The sequence below is a fragment of the Trachypithecus francoisi genome, unplaced genomic scaffold, assembly GCF_009764315.1.
Source record: "Trachypithecus francoisi isolate TF-2019V2 unplaced genomic scaffold, Tfra_2.0 Lachesis_group2, whole genome shotgun sequence".
NCBI classification, from domain to species: domain Eukaryota; kingdom Metazoa; phylum Chordata; class Mammalia; order Primates; family Cercopithecidae; genus Trachypithecus; species Trachypithecus francoisi.
This window is the reverse complement of record NW_022681465.1, coordinates 27,247,706-27,272,324: the sequence shown is the minus strand read 5'-3', so window position 1 is coordinate 27,272,324 and position 24,619 is coordinate 27,247,706. Positions and strand designations below refer to the sequence as shown.

General features: G+C 35.8%; 2 protein-coding genes across 5 annotated transcripts in view; both read left to right on the top strand.

The window, feature by feature from the left end:
- The window catches only part of FER (FER tyrosine kinase), a 451,703-nt gene that overhangs the window by 226,989 nt on the left and 200,095 nt on the right, over positions 1–24,619 (top strand). The gene's annotated exons all lie outside the window — the stretch shown is intronic.
- On the top strand, positions 14,548–17,554 carry LOC117064843 (nucleolin-like). Its single transcript, XM_033178966.1, is given in 2 exon segments — positions 14,548–16,151; positions 16,471–17,554. Coding segments are annotated over 2 exon segments (2,115 nt in total). The 5' UTR covers positions 14,548–14,705; the 3' UTR covers positions 17,140–17,554.

Genomic DNA, 24,619 nt, shown 5'->3' with positions numbered 1-24,619 from the left:
CTAATACATATCATCTTAAAAGGCCGGTTTTTCTTTGTATAATTTAAGAAATTCACATCATTTGAGTAGAAATTCAGCGTAAAATTTTACAAGTTTTCATAGTGGATGTCTTGAAATAAAAGATTTGCGTTTAATAGTGGTAGTGAATTTCAAAGGAGTATATTTAGTAGAATAGGCCATCCAAATAAATTACAGTAAATCCATGATTTTATTTCTAAGAACTTTTTCCCCAGTAACATTATTTTTGGAGCATCTTGTTAGCTGTGCTTTTGCAGTTAATCATTTTATGCTGTCACTTGTATGGGCTTTTCAGAAAGTGCCGTGTGTTGAAAATTTGAAAAGACATAAGAGTGGTCTTTATTTTTAGCTCTTTAAAATTAGATAATTAAATACCATATCAAATTGGATTTCCAGTCATGGAAACTCACAATTTGAAAAAAACGTTCTGAACTAGAATTCTCACTTTTAAGGTTTCTATTTAACTGGCTCTTTTAGATCAATTAATTAGGTCTATTGAGAGTGGAAGAGCACAAAAAAAGTACAAAATGTTCTTTGTGGGAAATTTATCAGGAATATATAAATCTCCATGTCGGTCTTGGATTTGAGCACAGATAATCCATTTTTAAATCTCAGTTTTCACTATTATCAGCCACATCTTCTTAGGCAAGCCAGCCTTCTAACTTTATCTGTGGCCTACAATAACCTCACTTGTTGTAAAAATCATGTGTGACAATCTCTGTAGTTATATGGTGGAAGCTATAAAATAGCATATAGTTTTTGTTTGAAAGCATGTTTTGCAGGACAGATAAGTAATAGAAGGAAAATTTGGAACATTTTAAATTGTGAACGAAGGAAAAAAAAACACTTGAGTACTGTTGAGAATACTCTACCTCTATTATTTTATTAAATCTTTTCAACAACTGTGAATTTGAGTATTAATATTATCCCCATTATTAGGTAAGGAAACTCAGACATTATAATTTACCCTGAATCAAATTTACTGTAAGTTTCAGAGTTGCTACTTGAAAGGGATTCTGTTCTATTTATCATCTTTTAATTACAACTCCAGCTAGCATAAATCATAATCTCTATCTGATTAATGTTGATAGCTTAACAAACATTTTTTCTATACGCCAATATTTTAGCACCAGGATATAAGTGAACTTAACAGCTATGTCCCCAACCCACATGAAAGTCTAGCAGAGACTATAAGTGTGTTGTGCTAAGGGAAATACAGGGTGATATTTGAATATGTAGCCACTACTTTGTATAGTCTGCAAAGTTAAATTGCATCTAATTACGCATCTGCTTGATCTACTTAATAATATAAAAGAACCCTACCATGGTACATATATTTAATAACACCCAGACTGATTTTTAAAACTCTCATCCTTTACCAGCAGATATTTTGAGGAAAAGCAATGCTAGTATCAAAAATTAATACACCTTAGAAACCACTGATATTCCATAAATGATACCTCAAAAGTATCCTTTTTTTTTTTTTTTTTTTGCCTACTTTATAAATATTTGAAGGGAAATGGGAATAGGTAAAGTCTATTAAAAGAGTAAGTCATTGGAACTTTTTAATGCAAATTGAAAGGCAGGATTTGATATTTATAGCACAAACATTGCCCGATATGTGCCATTTCATCATTTTAAGTATTTATTGTACTTTCTTTTTCTTTTCTTTCTTTTTTTTGTTTCTTTTTTTGAGATGGAGTTTTGCTCTGTCACCCAGGCTGGAGTGCAGTGGCATGATCTTGGGTCACTGCAATCTCCACCTCCTGGGTTCAAGCAATTCTCCTGCCTCAGCCTCCTGAGTAGCTGGGATTCTAGGCATGTGCCACCACCCCGGGCTTTTGTGTTTTTAGTAGAGACGGGCTTTCATCATGTTGCTCAGGCTGGTCTTGAACTCCTGACCTCATGATCCACCCACCTCAGCCTCCCAAAGTGCTGGGATTACAGGCATGAGCCACCGCCCCCGGCCAAGTATTTATTATACTTTACATATGCATTGACTTTGGAAAGCATTTCTACAAATGTACTTTTGTAGAAATGTACAACAAAATGTACAATATTTCTGATACGAACAGGGATGTATAATGTATAATTCTCCCCTCCCCCATTTCTTGTTGGAAGCCACAGAACAGTAACAAAGAGTAACATACACAGTAACATGGAACAAACATAGAAAAAACAAAGCCATAGAACAAAAACAACAAAAATTGGAAAATTCATAAGCTGCATTTTTCATGAAACAGGGACTTCAAAGTATATCATAAGGTAGCTCAAAGCACCTTATGGCACGTTATTTTTCTCAGTCACTTTGTAAGCCGCGGACCTCCAGCCAGCGACGCCCCCACCTGGGCCTCACACAGCCACATTACTTGCTGCAACGGGTGGCCTGCTCACTCAGCCCGCCCAGGCCAACCCTGGCTTATGCACCATCTCAGCCTGCTTGTTTTATAGTTCGTACCACATTCAACTGTTTACAAGTTCTTGTTCTGCATCTAAGAAGAATAAGAATACACTGACAATTGAAGAGTGATGAGTGCAGAGAAGAATTTTATTGAGCAACAAAGCAGCTCTCAGCAGAGAGGGCACATGAGAGTGGTCAGCTACCCTGAGTTAGCTGGTTTCTCTCCCAGTGTGGCTGAGTCTGGGACTTCTGTGGGCTCAGAATAGGGGAGTGTGTACTGATTGGTTTGTGAGTATGCAAAAAAGGTTAAAACAAAGGCACCCACTGAAAGTTGGTCATGACAGTGTAAAAAAACAATTATGAGGCCAGGCACGGTGGCTCACACCTGTAATCCCAGCACTTTGGGAGGCCGAGGTGGATGAATCACCTAAGGTCAGGAGGTTGAGACCAGCTTGGCCAACATAGTGAAACCCTGTCTCTACTCAAATTACAAAAATTAGCCAGGTGTGGTGGTGGGCACCTGTAATCCCAGCTACCTCGGAGGCTAAAGCAGGAGAATTGCTTGAACCTCCCGGGAGGCTTCAGTGAGCCAAGATCATGTTACTGTACTCCAGCCTGGGCGACAGAGTGAGACTCTGTCTCAAAAAAAGAAAAAAAAAAAAAGAAAGAAAAAGAAAACCAATTAGGAAAGGGTAGGTATAAGTAAAATAGGTGAAAGGTGGGGATCAATCAGAGGAAGTTGTGCCAAATGGGAAGACAGGTTCTCAATATGGTCCATAGTTTGACTTGTGGCTTGGCTCTCTGGCTTTAAACTGAAAAAGCCTGGAGGTTTTGGCTTGGAGTTGGGGTTTCACTAGGGACCTGCCCCTATCTGCCTAGGCGTTTGTCTGCCTCTTGCTGCTATCACTTAGATTGTGGAGAAATCATGTAATAATAAAGTTAAGAGAAGATGTAATCAAGGAAACAAGCTGCAATGGATTTTACCACCTCCAACAAAAATTACATGCTGAAAGTGGCCAAGCACAGTAGCTCAGTCCTGCAATCCCAGCACTTTGGGAGGCTAAGGCAGGTGTATCACCTGAGGTCAGGAGTTCGAGACCAGCCTGGCCAACATGGCAAAATGCTGCTTCTACTAAAAATACAAAAATTAGCTGGGCGTGGTGGTGCACGCCTGTTATCCCAGCTATTTGGGAGACTAAGGCAGGAGAATTGCTTGAACCTGGGAGGCGGAGGTTGCAGTGAGCCACAAGCCACTGCCCTCTAGAGTGGGTGATAGAGAAAGTAAGACTCCATCTCAAAAAACAAAAAAAAAACAAAAACAACAACAAAAAAATTACCCGCTGAAAGTGAAGAATGTACCCTTAAATTATAAGGCTATATTCTTTGCTTGCAAAAATGGATGTGGGAAAGGGATGAAGGAAATAAAAATTTATGTGATATGTTAATTGATATAGCCAAAACTGCCCTTGGAGAAAAATTCAGAGCCTTAAGTACTTATATTAATAAAATAAAAAGAATGAAATAAATGAGTTCATCATCTCACCCAAAAAACTAGGGAAAATCAAACCCACAATCAAATCAAAGGAATGTGGAAGAATGGAAGTAATAAAAACAAAAGCATAAAGGAATGAATTAGAAAAGGGAAATATAATATGTATATAATAGTTGCTTTTAGAAAATTAATAAATAATTAAAATACTTGTTAATATAATCAATACAAACATACCACAAAAGCGTGAATCTCTTTAATATACAGTGTACTACTAGAAATGGATAAGGACAACCAAATAAAAATATTGGCAATGGATATGGGTGGATAGTTTAGAAAATAGAAACACAAATGATTTTAAATATATTAAAGATGATTTGCCCCATTCTCAGTAAAATAAAGGAAAAATAAAAATATATTTATTCACCTATTAGATTAGCATAAATTTAAAATTTAATAGCTTAGTGTCTTGACAAAGATGTGGATACAAATGCTCTTTGCTGCTTTACTGTCGAGAGTATAAATTCTCAGCAACAACATGAAAAACCACTATAGAAGGCATTTTGGCAGAATCCATCAAAACTGTAAAATGTATATACCGTTGACTCAGCAATAACACTTTCACAACTTATCCTTTAGTTATATGCATGTATGAAATGGTGTCATTGCAAGGTTAGTCACTTCAGCATTGTTTGTAATATTAGGAAACTGGAAATCGTTGAAATTTTCACCATGAGGGGCTAGTTAAATAAATTATAGTACCCTATCCAGTGGAGTTCTGTGAATGAGGGAGTTATAGATGTACTGAGTGGGGACAGCTCCAAGAGACATTGTTAATACCAAGAACTAAGCTGAAAACAGTTTAGGTTATGTTGTTACCTTTTATATAAAAAGGGTAGGAGTATGATTATAAGTCTGAATGTGCTTTTATGTGATAAATAAACTTAAAACTAATACAATAAACAATAACAGAGATTACATGTTTGGGGAGGTGGTTGAAATTGAAAGCAGAGGTTTAAGGGAAACTCTTTACTTGTTATATTTTACATTTTAATTTTTTTAAACACTGTGAATGTATTACCTATTAAAAAGGTAAGATTAAAAAATATTGAAAACATGGCACCTGTCCTGAAGCAATTATAAATTTTAGGACAATGCTTTATTGAGAAATTATTGATAAGAAGACAAAATATTCATGCTATATATTGTTAAAGTAGGAAAAGCAGTTTATAAAATAGCATTATGGTATTTATCTGATTTTTACTAAATAAAGTATAGATATCCAAATACATGGAAAAAGTTGGAAGGCTATATTCCAGGATATTAATTATGATTACCTTGGATTGGAGTAGTAATGGGTGATTTGGGGCAGTTTAAAAATGTTTTTCATTGAACATGTTATGTTTGTAATATGTAAATTTTCTAAAATTATATTACATGCTAATGTTTTGTAGAATACTATAGATCAATATTTTAAAACTGTTTTTCCCATAATTTATATGAAGAAATCACATTTCAGTTTAAGACTTAGGACACACAAACTTGGGAGTATTGATATTTACATGTGTGTGTAACTAAAACATGTTTTCCAAACACTGTTTTATGCTTCCTAAATGAGCTGCATTATATTTTATTTTATTTTATTTATTTATTTGTTTGTTTGTTTGTTTGTTTGTTTTTGAGACGGAGTCTCTCTCTGTTGCCCAGGCTGGAGTGCAGTGGCGCAGTCTCGGCTCACTGCAAGCTCTGCCTCCCAGGTTCATGCCATTCTCCTGCCTCAGCCTCCCGAGTGGCTGGGGCTATAGGCATCTGCCACCATGGCTAATTTATTTTTTTTTTTGTATTTTTTAGTAGAGACAGGGTTTCAGTGTGTTAGCCAGAATGGTTTCAAATCTCCTGACCTCGTGGTACACCCACCTTGGCCTCCCAAAGTTCTGGGTTTACAGGCGTGAGCCACTGCGCCTGGCCTATACTTTATTTTTAAAACTGTTTACAGCCAATAAGTTGGTTTCTTGAACCTCAATTTGAAAAGTATTTATGGCCGGGCGCGGTGGCTCAAGCCTGTAATCCCAGCACTTTGGGAGGCCGAGACGGGCGGATCACGAGGTCAGGAGATCGAGACCATCCTGGCGAACACAGTGAAACCCCGTCTCTACTAAAAAATACAAAAAACTAGCCGGGCGAGGTGGCGGGCGCCTGTAGTCCCAGCTACTCGGGAGGCTGAGGCAGGAGAATGGCGTGAACCCGGGAGGCGGAGCTTGCAGTGAGCTGAGATCTGGCCACTGCACTCCAGCCTGGGCGACAGAGCGAGACTCCGTCTCAAAAAAAAAAAAAAAAAAAAAAAGAAAAGTATTTATGTGAAGGATTTTTAAAAATCAACAAAACTATTTCTAAAGTCACAATATGTGTTACGGGAATTCAGAAGAGAGGAAAAAATCAGCTGGGAATGGTTTAAAAAGGAAGATGAACTTGAAGTAGGTCTTGAGAATAGGCAGAAGGAGGAAGAGGGAAATTATTTGGTAAGAGGACAAGCTAAACATGGGAAATTTCTAGACCTGTTTTAAGTAAGGCAAGATCAGTTTGACAGAAGCAGGTGATTTGGAAAGGTGAATAATCTGAAAAGCTTAGATTAAAATCAGATTTTTGAAGGCCCTGAATGCCAGAATTGTGATGGAAAATGCCACTCTGGTAAAGGTTTATAAGCAAAGATGAATGTAATATAAGCACATCCTAAATATGGTGGTGACACCACATACTTCATACCTCATATGTGAGATATATGCATACCTCACTAAAATATTGAAGCTATTCAGATTTTTAATTGTGGGAAGAAGTTAAAGAATTTATTGGCACACTTAACAGAAAAAAATCAGTGTTCATTTTACTATTTTTTAAATACTGCTTGTGTAACTAAAACCAAATCCTATTATAGTAATGTTAAAATAGAAATAGAAACACAGTGGCCAGGCTCAGTGGCTCACACTTGTAATCCCAGCACTTTGGGAGGCTGAGGTGAAGGATCACTTGAGCCTGTCTCAAACAGACAAACAAACAAACAAAACCGAAAGAAAGAAAGAAATTCTCAGTACTGGGGAAAAATAAGTAATGGTAGGAATTCAGAAATAGTAAATAAAATACAGGCTCCTAATGGCCTATGTATAATTTCCTTGTTGAGCTTAAAAATGAGCTGTAAGCTGTTACAGAAAAAGAGTTAGCTAATTTCATGATTAGAAAGGAAGAAGGATTTTAATTTGTTTAAAGCAAAATTTTCCTGCCAGTAAGTTCTAAGGGAAATTTCTCTCTTGGGATTTTAGATAACAGTGTCCTCAACAATATTTCCATAAAAGTTTAGAAACAGGTTTCATAGGTTGTTGATTTTAGCATCCTTTAAATGTAGCAAAGGGTATAATATTAAAATACAGCTTAATAAAGAACATTCTACATCAGCATTTTCCCCTATTTTCAGTTTTTCATGAATAAAATAGTAAAATTCTAGGACTCTAGACTTATTAAAATATTAATAAAAATTAGCATTAAATACATTAAAAAGTTTAAACAACTGTCAGAATATCAAGCGTTATACATAAGACATTTAAAAGTATCCCATGATATTTATATACCTGAACAGTTTAATATTTAGTCAGGTTGGTAAAGAATTCACATGCTGAGTGAAAACAAACATTAAGATATAATGAATTGTTGAAGTTTTTTTCCCTTCAGCCTTTGCACTTTAGAAAATAAGTTTCCAATATTTTATTTAATTTTATAAATTATCAGTTCCAAATTACTTAATTTAATGGAGTGTCACCATCTTTTTTTTAATATTTTGCTTTTTAGATTTTGAACTTAGACATTGAGGACACATTTGATATTCTATAAACCCCAAAAGAACAGAAGAACTCTGATGCAAGGATTATTAGTGTTTGTACTTCTGTAGTTCATGCAGAAGAAAAGTGGTTAACAGAGTGGAGGGACAGATGAGAGGTGGTAAGGAGTGAGTATGGTGAGTTGGTGAGAAGTAAGAGTATGACAGAAAGAAGAGGGTACCTTCTCAGCCTCTGTCTTGGATTGGTCTCTTCAACCCACATAACCCCTTTTCCTTAGTGGTCTCCTCCCTCTTTCCCTACCTGCAGCTCACATACACTTCTGAGGTAGAACATCTCGCATGATGATATTTTCATTATTCCATTTTCATTATTAGGCTACTTTATTTGACATGCCTACTCATAAAGCATCTCATAAAAATGTCTTCCTCCTCAGCTTACATTGATCTTTGAAGTAGTTATGGCACTTACTTTATTCAGTCTTGTACTATGTTAGTTTTGTATATCTGATGTGCCCATTAGATAATAAGCTGTTTGAGAGCAATAAGGATATTTTTACTCACTTTTTTGTATCTCTGAGAGTCTTACATATAATATACATTCAGTAAACACTTGATATTATTTTTGAAAAAATCTAGACATCTAATAAGTGCCCAATATAACATTTGAAAAATATAAGCAAAAGACTTTCATATTCTCTTTTCAGAATAGTGTAGACATTTTGGCTTTTAATGATTCCAGAGTTGGCCTTTGTTTAGATTTATGTGTGGCATCTCTTTGGAAATAAGATATATCCAGTTTCAATTCTATTTGTACAATAATTTACATTCTATTTTTTAATCACTTAATATTTCAAGTGACTTTTCCTTGTAGTTACAATGCTCTTTGGAAACTTCATAAATGTTTTTGAGTACACATAGAAAACATTGCGTTCTTATTCAGCTTATCTGTATTTTATACTACTGCAAACTACATCTAATTGTTTCCATTAAATTTATTTGACACCTTGATGAGATTTCTCTTTGATATTAAAGTGGTGACACAATCTTATATAATATTTAATATTCCTTATTTGAAAATTAAAGCCCTATATTAACTCATTTGAAAAGTGAGAATGATATACAAGAACAGGTATACTTGTTTTCACTTTAAAAAACACCATTTATCTTTATCATATTAACTAAATTAGTGTTCACCTTCTGCTACCTTGTCCTTCAAGGGAACGATTTAATTGTGCCACAAAAGGCTTATCCCACATTCTATTTTATGTAGACTAAGTTTGCATGCTAAGAATTTTAATGACATATGAATACTAGGATTTAAGTTAGAAAAACCAAAGACATTAAAAAGATATCTGCAAGTGATTTTTAAAAAACGAGAAACCTCATTCTTATGTATTTATAAGCCTTACAGAAAAACGAAACTTATTTTTAATTTTTTTTATTTATGTAACAATTTGTATATATTAAAACTATATCAGAAAATGAGATTTTGTATCAGGAATACCCATAGAGAGAAATTACAATCTTGTGGGCATCCTTGAACCTTGATTGATAGTTATTTAAATTAATGAGAAACAGAACCGACTCCAACAAAAATCAGTTATAATTTCTTATGTGTCTGTTAGTAATCAAGGACCTTCATCTTCACACCATAGCTCTCATTGTTTTGTGGTGTTACTATGAGGGATACTTCTAATGGTGGCCTATAAGAGGTATGATTTTCTCACTACTTTCTAGTAATGCTGTATTCTCTTTTAAATAATAAATCTATATCCTTTTTTGACTCTAGAATCATTTCAGTTGGAGACCTTAGGAATCATTTATTAATGTCCATAATACTGGATCATGAGATGGTCAATAAAGTTTTCTGAGTCTTCTCTAGAAGTAAGATGTTTCGAATATCTAAAGTAATAATCGATTATGTTATTTAAATGCTTAAAATACCCTAATGAATCTACATTACCTATTGATCAGGTTGATACATTCTAACATGCAAAAATCCTTTATAGATGTTTTCAGTTTTTCCAGTTGTTTCTCCTGACAATCCTTTGCATGTCTGAAACTGCAACTTACCAAAATCCCTTTCACTCCCAGAATATGGTCTGTTATTTCATACCTTTCTGTCTTTGTAATACTGCTTTCTTTCCTGGGAATATATTTTGGGCATCAATTCTCTTTAAAGTCTTCCTTAACTCCACCAGTTCATATTAGGTCCTTCTTTCCCTGTGCTTAGATAGAATTCACAAGCATGATTACATTATTTATTTTGTAGTATTGAAATTATTTTTTAAAAATACTTCTGTTGTGGATTTGTGAAGTCAGGGAGTATATTAATTCATCTTTGTCTTCCCTGATCCTGGTTTAATGGTGGAACATAAAAGGTACTCAGTAAACATGGGTTGAGAGAATGTTTTAAAGAACATAGCACTATATATACTCATAGATACAAACTGTGTACATGAAGCCCAAAATGATCTAGGCATTAATAGGAATATTATAATTAATAAATCAGAGACAATAGTCTGGTTCTTACTCAAGGACATGAGTGGCACTTGCATCCCTTAGATTGTAATTCTAGTAGTCACCTTCAGGAAAGAGCCAGTGAAACTAAAACATAGATTGGAGAAATTATTGGGATTACTAACTTGGAAGTGTTATGCAACTACCTATAGGTAAGGAAATAATTATTGTTTAATGATTCAGTGATTTCTTGTGTGTGTCATTCCTGCAGAGCTTATTTGTATTATTCTCAATATCATAGATCTTGTGAATCAAACTATTTTCTTAGATATTTGGAGAGGCCTGAGTTACCACTTTGATTGGTGGCAAATTGCATTTCTGTTATTTACCCTTAGAAATCCTAGCTTGTGGTTATAGACAATTAAAGCAATATTCTTTCCTGTAAAGTTCTTCCTGATTATTTCCTGAAAGAAATCTGGCAGGAAAGCCTGTTCAGAAGTCATTCAGCTTGACACTTTCTATACCAACTGTATCCTTGCTAGATTATTTGTTTTTCCTGTGAGACATTGGACAATATGCTTAATCTCTTTCCCTGAATTTCATTTTCTGTACCTACTTCACAGTGTTGTTGGAAGGGCAAAGTGGTGAAAGCATTAACTCCAAAATAAAGAAATTAGGAAGTCAGTATTTATAAGTTACAGGTTGAACAGTAGATGTATTAAGCATTTAAATATTGAGTCCGATTCAAGAGTTCAAGAAATGTTACACGGCATTACTTTTAAGTGAAGAGAAAAGCTTAATTTAAAAAATTAAAAAGCAATTCTTACTAAAATATCCATTTGCTAAGTATATCATTAAAAGTAGCATAATTCTAATCTTGTTCATACTTGATATAATACAATAGAAGTTTCTATTAATAGTGAAAAATAATTCATCTTATGAGCCAATTTTTCTGTGTTGACTAAGGGCCATGAAAGGCATTGTCTTCTGTTGTTCCTTTTTTTCTTATAAAAATTTATTTTAGAAAAAATGCCTTTAGTGTGACATTGCCCTTTTATATGAATGTAAGTTGAATAATTACCCTCAGTGTTCCGTGTTTAGATATGTGCGGATCATCTGCACTGTTTGTGAGATATGGAGGTTCTAGGACCATTACAATGGGATTAGGATCCAGTGGATATGGGATGGGGCACCGAGATCTGCATTTTGAAAAAGATACCAGGTAATTATCATTAAAGTGATCTGTGGTTTGCGAAGCACTGTTCTGAATTACAAAACTTTTGTTTTTTTTTTCTGTTCAGCCCATACTAAGTAATCAATTGTTTCAATGAAGATGAGGAACAGAAACAAATCCTTGAAAGAAAACAAACAACATCAGAAACAAAACCAATTTTTTTTCTTTCTGTGAGTGAGATCAAAAGAACTAAATTACAAATGCCTGATTCAGGGAATATCTTACTGTGAATGAGATTCATTACAGCCAGGTACTATGCCTCTATGTATAAATTTATACTGGTAGGCCAGGAGAGAGTAAAAAAGCAAGAAGCATTGGGATCCTTGAGGTCTAAAATCTTAGAAAGAGGAAGGCCATAGAGAAGAGTAAAGACCAGGGAAATTTACAAAAGTCTAAAATGTTTGCATAAATTGAATATTCAGTATTCATCTATACAGGAGAGTATCTCCTATTTTGATAAACTCCTGTAATTGTTTTGATTCCTCTAACAAATATTCCAAGCCAAAATAGCACTTACTATTTCTTCAATGCCATTTCACCTGACTTATGTAGAAATGTGAAATTTCATCTTCAATTCCCATGTCACAGACTAATCTATTTGAAATTGTTTTGAAATTGGTTGGTTTTTTCAGGCCCTTTGCAAGATCAAAGGAAGCATTTAGAAGTCATAGTGAAGAAACAATGTTTATAGGTTTAGACCAATAATAGAGTGAATTTCCAAATACCCTTCAGAAGACTGAGCATTTTCATTACAGTCACCTGATTGCCATAGTCCGTGAGTGATTGCTGATTATCCTCTAAAATGGGTCTGACCCTATTACTGAATCATGTGAAGAAACAAAAGAAACAACTGTTTTGTTGGACAGATGTAACATGCAACCTATAATTCAGATTTCTTGTCATTTGATAAAATTTTAGTAAAAACTGAAAAACATGTTTCTGTTAAAAGGGGAAAAGAGTAACTTTTGGTAGGATTTTTTAGAGAAGAATGAACACATGCTGTTGGAAAATGACATCAATAGACTTGATTGACCCACAGTTGCCACAAACCTTCAATTTGTAAGAAATATCTACAAATCACAGTAAAGTGAAGCACAATAAAATAAGGTATGCTTGTATTATAGCTCATTATTATGTAAAAGGTAATACACAATCTCCGAAATTTTTTTTTAGTTCATAATTGAAGCTTAATAATGTGTTTTAGTTTACTTCCATTGTTTAATGACTGTAGTATTTAAAGATAGGAAAAAGTCAGAGCATATTTATGGGGGTCATTGATTTATATATCTTGCTTAATTCCAATAAAGGATTAGGAGACATTTGCAAAGCTGTGTTAAATAAAACAGGCTAAAAATGAGGGGATGTTGAAACTGGAGAGAAGAGAAAAAAGCATATATACATATTTAAGGAGGATATAAATATATATGCCCTCCTTATATAAGTTAAATATTATACAGAAATGTTTATCAGGGTTCCTCTAAAGTTGATATAGGCGAGACATTCAGTTCTGAGTGAGTAAACAATAAATGTGTAAAATAAAGGAAGGTACTGAAGAGAACAGCTGTGCATAGTCCTGAGACCTTAGAGATAGCTTTTGTAAGGCTTTAATCAGAAGACTAGCCTTTAATAAACATTTTATATGTAATATAAATCAGACATTGTTCTAAGTGCTTTACTCATTAAATTTTTGTAAAAATCTTACGAGATGGATATTATTTTCCTAATTTTACGGATGAGGAAATTGAGGCACAGAGAAGTTACATAATTTGTTCAAGACTGCATAACTATTAAGTGGCAGAGCTTGGATTCAAACCCAGACAATTTGACTTGAGGGTATTTGGTCTTCAACATTATGCTGTGCTGCCTCTCCAAGTGGCACATAAGAGGAGAGCGCCTGTAATTTCATGTTCATAGTAAGAGTTTATAGAGCTTTTGTGACTGTTTCTTATAACCATCAATGATGCTAATTAAGGACCACTGACACTGGGAAATATGAGTGCTTTCCCACTTTTACTCACAGATCTCCCTGTGGTTCACCTCCTAGACCAGTGGTTTTGAAGGTGCAGGCCCTGGACTAGTAAAGTCAACATCACCTGGGAACTTGTTAGAAATGCAAATTTTCTGACTCCGCCCCACACCTACAGAATCAGAAACTCTGAAAGTGGGGCCCAGCTTTCTGTGTTTTAATGACGCTTCTAGGTGATTTGGATGCTCCCTAAAGTTTGAGAACCTCTAACATAAACTAATCTAGATGGAAAGAAAGAAAGGATCTGGAGCCTGTAAGCTGTCGTTATCACCTTATCTTTGTAATTTAGATGGAGAATATAGTAGGAATTTGGAGTAAAAGCACGTGCATTGTACCTTTAGTAATAAGAGAAGAAATTGCATTTATCAGGAACTGGGCTGGTAATTATTTGAGGTATAAGCTGTGACCTCTTTAAACTTTAATGATCTCCAAGCATCCTAATGATCAAGAATCAGTGGTGCAGAAACCTATTTTATGGCTTTTTGGAGAAGTTGATGTTCTAAAATTGATTTTTGCAGTCTTATAGAACTCAGAAGAAAGGTATCTAAAATAATATTCTGCATTAACACTATTTTTTCAGTATTCCTCTAATACAGTATTCACTGTAATCATTCTGAAGTGATTTGAAACAGTAAATAGTAAAGTTCATCTTTGTAAGAATTATAATTCTTAAACCTGTGTTTGGTCTGTCATATTTTAGGTTGAGTCAAGAAAGCTACTGTGAAGATTATTTCTTCAGAAATATGTTCCCAACCCCTAGGCAATTATCAGATATTCCCTACACACTTTAGTTTTCCTTCTCAACATTTTTCTTTTTCTTTTTTTTTTTTTTGTAATTATACATTTACTAGCATACACCTGTTTAAGCCTCATTTTCTCATCCATAAAATGGTGATAATCTTACCTCATTGGTTCTGTTGTCTTAAGTGGCATGCATACTAAATATGTTAACTGTTTCTGTTATTTATTACTACTACTAATATACTAATACCACTACACACAGTAAGCCCCATGATGGCAAGGATGGTACATATTTTGTGCCATTGTGTTCCCTAGCACCTAGTACGTATTCAGTAAATATTTGTTGAATGAGTGAATTGATAAATTGAGAGTCTCGAGCTCTCGCTGGCCTTCGGGTGTACGTGCTCCGGGATCTTCAGCACCCGCGGCCGCCATCGCCGTCGCTTGGCTTCCTCTGGATTCATCTGCGCCACTTCTCCGCTCCACACTCCGCCGCCATAAGCCGCCATCATGGTGAAGCTCGCGAAGGCAGGTAAAAATCAAGGTGACCCCAAGAAAATGGCTCCTCCTCCAAAGGAGGTAGAAGAAGATAGTGAAGATGAAGAAATGTCAGAAGATGAAGAAGATGATAGCAGTGGAGAAGAGGTTGTCATACCTCAGAAGAAAGGCAAGAAGGCTGCTGCAACTTCAGCAAAGAAGGGGGTAGTTTCCCCAACAAAAAAGGTTGCAGTTGCCACACCTGCCAAGAAAGCAGCTGTCACTCCAGGCAAAAAGGCAGCAGCAACACCTGCCAAGAAGACAGTTACACCAACCAAAGCAGTTGCCACACCTGGCAAGAAGGGAGCCACACCAGGCAAAGCGTTAGTAGCAACTCCTGGTAAGAAGGGTGCTGCCATCCCAGCCAAGGGGGCAAAGAATGCCAAGAAGGAAGACAGTGATGAAGAGGAGGAGGATGACAGTGAGGAAGATGATGAGGATGACGAGGACGAAGATGAGGATGAAGATGAAATTGAACCAGCAGTGATGAAAGCAGCAGCTGCTGCCCCTGCCTCAGAGGATGAGGATGATGAAGATGATGAGGATGAGGATGATGACGACGAAGAAGATGACTCTGAAGAAGAAGCTATGGAGACTACACCAGCCAAAGGAAAGAAAGCTGCAAAAGTTGTTCCTGTGAAAGCCAAGAACGTGGCTGAGGATGAAGATGAAGAAGAGGCTGATGAGGACGAGGATGATGACGACGATGAAGACGATGAGGATGAAGATGATGATGAAGATGAGGAGGAAGAAGAGGAGGAGGAAGAGCCTGTCAAAGAAGCACCTGGAAAATGAAAGAAGGAAATGGCCAAACAGAAAGCAGCTCCTGAAGCCAAGAAACAGAAAGTGGAAGGCACAGAACCGACCACGGCTTTCAATCTCTTTGTTGGAAACCTAAACTTTAACAAATCTGCTCCTGAATTAAAAACTGGTATCAGCGATGTTTTTGCTAAAAATGATCTTGCTGTTGTGGATGTCAGAATTGGTATGACTAGGAAATTTGGTTATGTGGATTTTGAATCTGCTGAAGACCTGGAGAAAGCTTTGGAACTCACTGGTTTGAAAGTCTTTGGCAATGAAATTAAACTAGAGAAACCAAAAGGAAAAGACAGTAAGAAGGAGCGAGATGCGAGAACGCTTTTGGCTAAAAATCTCCCTTACAAAGTTACTCAGGATGAATTGAAATAAGTGTTTGAAGATGCTGCGGAGATCAGATTAGTCAGCAAGGATGGGAAAAGTAAAGGGATTGCTTATATTGAATTTAAGACAGAAGCTGATGCAGAGAAAACCTTTGAGGAAAAGCAGGGAACAGAGATCGATGGGCGATCTATTTCCCTGTACTATACTGGAGAGAAAGGTCAAAATCAAGACTATAGAGGTGGAAAGAATAGCACTTGGAGTGGTGAATCAAAAACTCTGGTTTTTTTTTTTTTTTTTTTTTTTTTTGAGACGGAGTCTTGCTCTGCCACCCAGGCTGGAGTGCAGTGGCCGGATCTCAGCTCACTGCAAGCTCCGCCTCCCGGGTTTACGCCATTCTCCTGCCTCAGCCTCCCGAGTAGCTGGGACTACAGGCGCCCGCCTCGTCGCCCGGCTAGTTTTTTGTATTTTTAAGTAGAGACAGGGTTTCACTGTATTAGCCAGGATGGTCTCGATCTCCTGACCTCGTGATCCGCCCGTCTCGGCCTCCCAAAGTGCTGGGATTACAGGCTTGAGCCACCGCGCCCGGCCAAAAACTCTGGTTTTAAGCAACCTCTCCTACAGTGCAACAGAAGAAACTCTTCAGGAAGTATTTGAGAAAGCAACTTTTATCAAAGTACCCCAGAACCAAAATGGCAAATCTAAAGGGTATGCATTTATAGAGTTTGCTTCATTCGAAGATGCTAAAGAAGCTTTAAATTCCTGTAATAAAAGGGAAATTGAGGGCAGAGCAATCAGGCTGGAGTTGCAAGGACCCAGGGGATCACCTAATGCCAGAAGCCAGCCATCCAAAACTCTGTTTGTCAAAGGCCTGTCTGAGGATACCACTGAAGAGACATTAAAGGAGTCATTTGACGGCTCTGTTCGGGCAAGGATAGTCACTGACCGGGAAACTGGGTCCTCCAAAGGGTTTGGTTTTGTAGACTTCAACAGTGAGGAGGATGCCAAAGCTGCCAAGGAGGCCATGGAAGATGGTGAAATTGATGGAAATAAAGTTACCTTGGACTGGGCCAAACCTAAGGGTGAAGGTGGCTTTGGGGGTCGTGGTGGAGGCAGAGGCGGCTTTGGAGGACGAGGTGGTGGCAGAGGAGGCCGAGGAGGATTTGGTGGCAGAGGCCGGGGAGGCTTTGGAGGGCGAGGCGGCTTCCGAGGCGGCAGAGGAGGAGGAGGTGACCACAAGCCACAAGGAAAGAAGACGAAGTTTGAATAGCTTCTGTCCCTCTGCTTTCCCTTTTCCATTTGAAAGAAAGGACTCTGGGGTTTTTACTGTTACCTGATCAATGACTGAGCCTTCTGAGGACATTCCAAGACAGTATACAGTCCTGTGGTCTCCTTGGAAATCCGTCTAGTTAACATTTCAAGGGCAATACCTTGTTGGTTTTGACTGGATATTCATATAAACTTTTTAAAGAGTTGAGTGATAGAGCTAACCCTTATCTGTAAGTTTTGAATTTATATAAAACCATTTTTTCCTACAAATAGTTTGGGTTTTGTTGTTGTTTCTTTTGGTTTTTTTTTTGTTTTTTTTTGTTTTTTTGCGTTCGTGGGGTTGTAAAAGAAAAGAAAGCAGAATGTTTTATGGTTTTTGCTTCAGCAGCTTTAGGACAAATTAAAAGTCAACTCTGGCGCCAAAAAAAAAAAAAAAAGATAAATTGAATGATTCTAATCTTAATGAGATGCTATGACAATATGGAAGGATGTACAGGGTCAGGAACAATTTTGGACATAATTGAGCATCACATTGAACATTTCTGTTGAATGTGACTTCTGAAAAAGGAATTAGTAGCACAAAATTACAAAACCAATAGCATCTCTGAGTAAGATTTATACTTAGACCATAATTTAACACTTTTTCCCAGTCTGAGCTCTTTACTGCTTCCTCAAAACCCCTATTCTTTTACTTTACTGTGTGCTTCCTTAAAATGCCTTTGTGCTTTTGATCTAAACCATGTTGAAATCTAATTATATTTTAGAATTGAGTAGATTTTGGGCAGAAATATGGACAGCTGATTCATAGTATTCTTATAGGTATGAAATACATGTAAAGTACTAAGTTAATTTTTGTCCTCTTATGACAGTGAGGTTTTTGACATGACGGTCATTCTTAGTAGTTTCATCAGTACATTAAGCAGATAAGTAATATTTCTAAGCCATACAGAATTCCTAAGTTGAGAACAGAGGGAACACTGGAGTTACTCATCCGAAGTCTGTGGGTGAAATTTGACTTTAGGCGGTTTACAATTTTAGTGGCAGAGTCAAGGTCACAGAGGAGCAAGAGAACATACGGTGATTTAAACAGCTCCTGATTTCAAGTCCTTCTAGGTCAGCTAAAATGCACTACCCAGATTCTTCTAAAAATGGGTAGAATTGTGAGATACCTTAAACAGCTACTGAAAGCAAGCTAACATACCCTTATACTTGTGCTCACACGTTCATTCTCTCTTTGCTCTGTCATCCCCTCTCTCTCTCTGCTCTCTTGGTTTCTTTCATGCAGTCAGCAAATATTTATTGAGCACCTACTTTGCCTCTGGTGCTGACAATACAGTAAAAAAACAAAACAGACATGGTGCCTACTCTTCTTGAAATGTATACTCTGGGGACTCATTTAATTTTTCAAACATACTATTTTAGGTCAACAAGTTCTACTAGCAGTTTTCTGTCCTTTCCTTTGCTTGCCTTACCTTTTATTCTTCCAAAAGTAAAAGATCCCTAAAAGTTTTCCCAGAATCCTGTCTTACCATTCTTATTTCTTAAAATTCTCTTTATGGGGAGTTAAAGTTACTGTAGGCAAAGATCTAGAGGAATATAGAAAAAGGAATTGAGAATGTGTTCACCAGATCTACAGAAACAATTCAATTTGTCAAGTTAATAATAACTCAGAAGATAGAAATATAAAAATTGTATAAAATGCCCTGCGAAATTCAAGTTATTATATATACGAGTTTAAATATCCTTAAGGAATAAAGCTGAAGAGTATAAGATTTGTTTGAAGGATTATCAAAGCATATTTGAAAATACTGTAGAAGAAAACTAACTGGGAACTGAAATTATTCTTATCCCAAACATGACGTTGGAGAATAACTAAATGCCACAATAGTTATTTTTTTTACATTCTGTATTATTCATCGAGTTATATTTCATTGAGTATAAGACAGTACTTAATATTCATTGAGTATTATGCTCATGTCTTTTTATTACACTAAAAAACACAAAAATATGACGAATCGTCATTTATCTAAAAGTACATGGGGAAACTATAACAAAGGATGTATCAAAAATCAGTTGGAAAGGGAATTGTCTCTCAGTTCGTGGTGGTGAGGTAAACTGGTAGCAATGTGGTAAGGCAATAGTTTAGACATTGCTTTTCACAGTACTATACTTTTAAAATGAATTAGAATTATATATAAAATCAAGTTATAAGAAATAATAAAATTAACTTAATATTTATAAACTTTTGGACATGGAGATAAGACATTTAGAGGTTAGAAAACCCATGGAAATTAAAAAAAGGTTAATGTTAGCAATTTTGAGTATGTAATAATATACTAATCTGAAATATTAAAAGAATAAGATAATAAGACAATTACAAATTAAGACTAGTGCTTATCATGCAAATAACTCATAAAAATAGGGAAAAACATTCTAAAAATCCAGGGTTTAAATGGAGAGTGGACATGGGCTGACAGGTCACATGAGAGTGACTAAAATTGTTTTAAAAAATAAATGCAAAGTATGACAATTCAGTGTAACCATATATACAAATAAAGCTCTGAATAGATTTTAGTTTTTGAAACATTTTTAGCAAAATTTTAAAAGCTGGACCATAACAGGATTATCTTTATAGTAAATAGTAATATAAATTGTTCTACTCTTTGACCTTTTAATCTTTTTTTTTTTTCGTCCATTTAACCTGACAGTCACTATTTGTTTCTTTCCACTTTTTGAAAGTTTCTTTTTCTTTCTTTCTTTTAAATAGGTTTCTGGGGAGCAGGTGGTGTTTGCTTACATGAGTAAGTTCTTTATGGAGGTTGTGATTTCTGAGATTATGGTGCACCCATTATCCGAGCAGTGTGCACTGTACCCTGTGTGTAGTCTTTTATCCCTCATTCCCTGCCACCGTTTCCCACGAGTCCCCAAAGTCCATTGTATCATTCTTATGTCTTTGCATCCTCATAACTTAGCTCGCACTTATGAGTGAGAACATACTATGTTTGGTTTTTCATTCCTCTGTTACTTCACTTAGAATAATGGTCCCCAGTTGCATCCAGGTGGCTGCGAATGCCATTATTTTGTTCTGTTTTATGGCTGAATAGTATGACGTAGTATATATACACCACAATTTCTTTATCCACTCGTTGATTGATGGGCATTTGGGTTGGTTTCATATTTTTGCAATTGCGAATTGTGCTGCTTTAAACATGTGAATGCAAATATCTTTTTCGTACAGTGACTTCTTTTCCTCCAGATAGCTACCCAATAGTGGGATTGCTGGATCAAATGGTAGTTCTACTTTTACTTCTTTAAGGAATCTCTCTACTGTTTTCCTTAGTGGTTGTACTTGTTTACATTCCCACCAGCAGTGTAGAAGTGTTCCCTTTTCACCACATCTATGCCAACATGTATTTTTTTTTATTTCTTTATTATGGCCATTCTTGTAGGAGTAAGGTGGTATCACACTGTGGTTTTGATTTGCATTTCCCTAATCATTAGTGATGTTGACTGTTTCATCAAGTATTTGTTGGCTGATTGTATATCTTCTTTTGAGAATTTTCTATTCATGTTCTTAGCCCACTTTTTGCTGGGTTCTTTCCCTTCCCCTCCCCCTCCCCCAGCCCCTCCCCCTCCCCCTCCCCTTCCCCCTCCTCCTCCCCTTTCCTTCCCTTGTTTGAGTTATTGTGGATTCTGGATATTAGTTCTTTTTCAGATGTATAGGTGAAGATTTTCTCCCACTCTGTGGGTTGTCTGTTTGCTCTGCTGATTGTTTCTTTTTCTGTGCCGAAGCTTTTTAGTTTAATTAAATCTCATATATTTATCTTTGTTTTTGTTGCATTTGCTTTTGGGTTCTTGGTCATGAAGTCTTTGACTAATCCAGTGTCTAGAATGGTTTTTCCAATGTTATCTTTTAGAATTTTTATAGTTTCAGATCTTAAATTTAAGTCCTTGATCCATCCTGAGTTGATTTTGGTATAAGGTGAGAAATGAGGATCCAGTTTCATTCTTCTACATGTGACTTGCCAGTTATTCCAGCAACATTTGTTGAATAGGGTGTCCTTTACCCACTTTATATTTTTGTTTGCTTTGTTGAAGATCAGTTGACTGTAAGTATTTGGGTTTATTTCTGGGTTCTCTATTCTGTTCCATTGGTCTATGCCTATTTTTATACCAGTACCATGCTGTTTTAGTGACTATGGCTTTATAATATAGTTTGGAGTCAGGTAATGAGATGCCTCCAGATTTGTTCTTTTTGTTTACTCTTGTTTTGCCTATGAGGGCTCTTTTTTTGTTTCCATGTGAGTTTTTGGACTTTTTTTTCTAGTTCTGCCAAGAATGATGGTGGTATTTTGATGGAAATTGCATTGAATTTGTAGATTGCTTTTGGTAACATGGTCATTCTCACAATATTGATTCTACCCCATCCATGAGCTTGAGATGTGTTTCCATTTGTTTGTTTTTTCTGTGATTTCTTTCAGCAGTGTTTTAGTGTTTTGTAGTTGTAGTGTTTTGTAGTGTGTAGTATTTTGTAGTGTTTTGTACAGGCGCCATGGCTCACACCTGTAATCCCAGCAATTTGGGAAGCCAAAGGCGAGCAGATCACATGAGGTCAGGATTTCGAGACCAGTCTGGCCAAAATGGCGAAACCCTGTCTCTACTAAAAATAAACAATTAGCCGGGCATGGTGGTGGGTGCCTGTAATCCCAGCTACTTGGGAGGCTAAGGCAGGAGAATCGCTTGGACCCAGGAGGTGGAGGTTGCAGTGAGCTGAGATCGTGCCATTGCACTCCAGCCTGGGTGATACGAGCAAAACTCCATCTCAAAAAAAAAGAAAACAGAAAAACCAAAAACCAAAACCTGCTAGAGGTCTTTCACCTCAGTGGTTAGGTATATTCCTAAATTTTATTTTATTTTTTTGCAGTTATTGTAAAGAGGTTTGAGTTCTTAATTTGATTCTCAGCTTGGTTGCTGTTGGTGTGTAGAAGAGCTACTGATTGTGTACATTAATTTTGCATCCTGAAACTTTGCCAAATTCATTTACCAGTTCTACAAGCTTTTTGGAGGAGTATTTAGGGTTTTGTAGGTATACAATCATATCATTAGCAAACAGCAACAGTTTAGCATCCTCTTTGCCAATTTGGATGTGCTTTATTTTTTTTCCTCTTGTCTGATTGCTCTGGCTAGGACTTCCAGTGCTATGTTGAATGGAAGTGGTGAGAGTGGGCGTCCTTGTCTCATTCCACTTCTCAGAGGGAATGCTTTCAACTTTTTCCCATTCAATATTATGTTGGTTGTGAGTCTGTCATAGATGGCTTTATTACATTAAGGTATATCCCTTCTCTGCCAGTATTGTTGAGGGTGTTAATCACAAAGGGATGCTGAATTTTGTCAAATGCTTTTTCTGCATTTCTTGAGATGATGTGATTTCTGTTTTTAATTCTGTTTATGTGGTGTATTACATTTATTGACTTGTGTACTTTGAACCATCCCTGCATCCCTGGCATGAAACCCACTTGGTCATGGTGGATTATCTTTTTGATATTCTGTTGGATTTGATTAGCTCATATTTTTAAAGGATTTTTGCATCTGTGTTCATCAGGGATATTGGTCAGCAGTTTTTCTTTTTTTGCTCTGTCCTTTTCTGATTTTCATATTAGGATGATACTAGCTTCATCAAATGATTTAGGGAGCATTTTCTCTTTTTTCTCTTTACCTTGTGAAATAGTGTCACTAGGATTGATACCATTTCTTCTTTGAATGTTTGATAGAATTCAACTGGGAATCCATCTGGTCCTGGACTTTTTTGTTGTTGGCAAATGTTTATTACCAGTTCAATCTCACTGCTTATTACTGGTCTGCTCAGACTTTCTGTTTCTTCTTGGTTTAATCTAGGAGAGTTCTATATTTCCAGGAATTTATCCATTTTCTCTAGGTTTTCTAATTTATGTACGTAAAGGTGTTCATAGTAGCCTTGAATGATCTTTTGTATATCCGTGGTGCCAATTGTAATATCTCCCATTTAAATTATAATTGAGCTTATTTGAATCATCTCTCTTATTTTCTGGGTTAATGTTGCTAATGGTCTATCAATTTTATTTATCTTTTCAAAGAACCAGCTTTTTGTTTCATTTATCTTTGTTGTTGTTGTTATTTGTTTCAGTTTCATTTAGTTTGGCTCTGATCTTTGTTTCTTTTCTTGTGATAGGTTTGGGTTTGGTTTGTTCTTGTTTCTTGAGGTGTGGCCTTAGATTGTCTATTTGTACTCTTTCTGACTTTTTGATGTAGACATTTAAGGCTGGGAACTTTCCTCTTAGCACTACCTTTGCTATATCCCAAAGGTTTTGATACATTGTGTCATTATTATTGTTCAGTTCAAAGAATTTTTAAATTTCCATCTTGATTTCATTTGCAACAATCATTCACGAGCAGGTTATTTAATTTCTATTTAGTTGCACGATTTTGAGGTTCCTTTTGGAGTTGATTTCCAATTTTATTTTACTGTTGACCTTCTAATCTTATTACCAGGAGTCAGTCCTACTGAAATAATCTTCAAATGTGTAAAATCTGGGTGCTGAGTGTTACTCATCTTGTTTTTATTATAATAGAAAAAAATCAGAACTAGTCATTATGAAAAAAAGATTATGGGAGTGCATGAAGATGGATAATGCTGATCTGTTGGTCTTTCGGGATTTCTTAAAAAGACCAACAACCTTTGCCAAACTGCTTTCTGCAATATTCTTCAGTTGCTTTACATTACAAATAATCAAATGAAAATAATTAAGAAATAAATATTAAGAAATGTTAAGCATCATTAAGAAATATTAAGTTCCAAAAAATATTTTATTATGAATCCAATGAAATATTGGGCTATTTATGAGCTTCCTGGATACTTTGAAAAATCCTAGATCATTTAGCGTATTCCTTTCTTTCTGAGTGTGAAATGTTATCCATCTTTCCATTTTTGTTTTAACAGATGAACTTAACTAATACTATATATGTGTATTTTTTCTTTATTTGATTACATTAGGATTTTCTAAACATTTTTGTATCTCTTATTTATAACTATATCTCTCTCATTGCATCTTGATGATTAGTATTAGATTTGAAAAATGCCAAAGAAAGCAATTAAAATATAGTTATTATTTTAGTAGTATTTCCTGTATAAAAATCGTATGTGGTGTAAGCATGAAAATACATTAATATGAAATAGTATAATATGATATAGCTAGCCATTTAATACAGTTATTTTAATTTGAAGAAGATAGTTTGTCCTACATTCACCAATGTTTTTGTAAGCAGTCACATTTTCCCTCTAGTCAGTCTCAAGTCAAGGAGTATGTCATGATACTTTTTGTGTCTGCCGAGTGCCTTGTACTTACTAGATACTCAGTAAATTTCTGAAGAATTGATTAGGTGATTTGGGCCATGTCACACATAGAATCCATTTAATTTTTTCTGTCACAGTCATATAAAAGTAA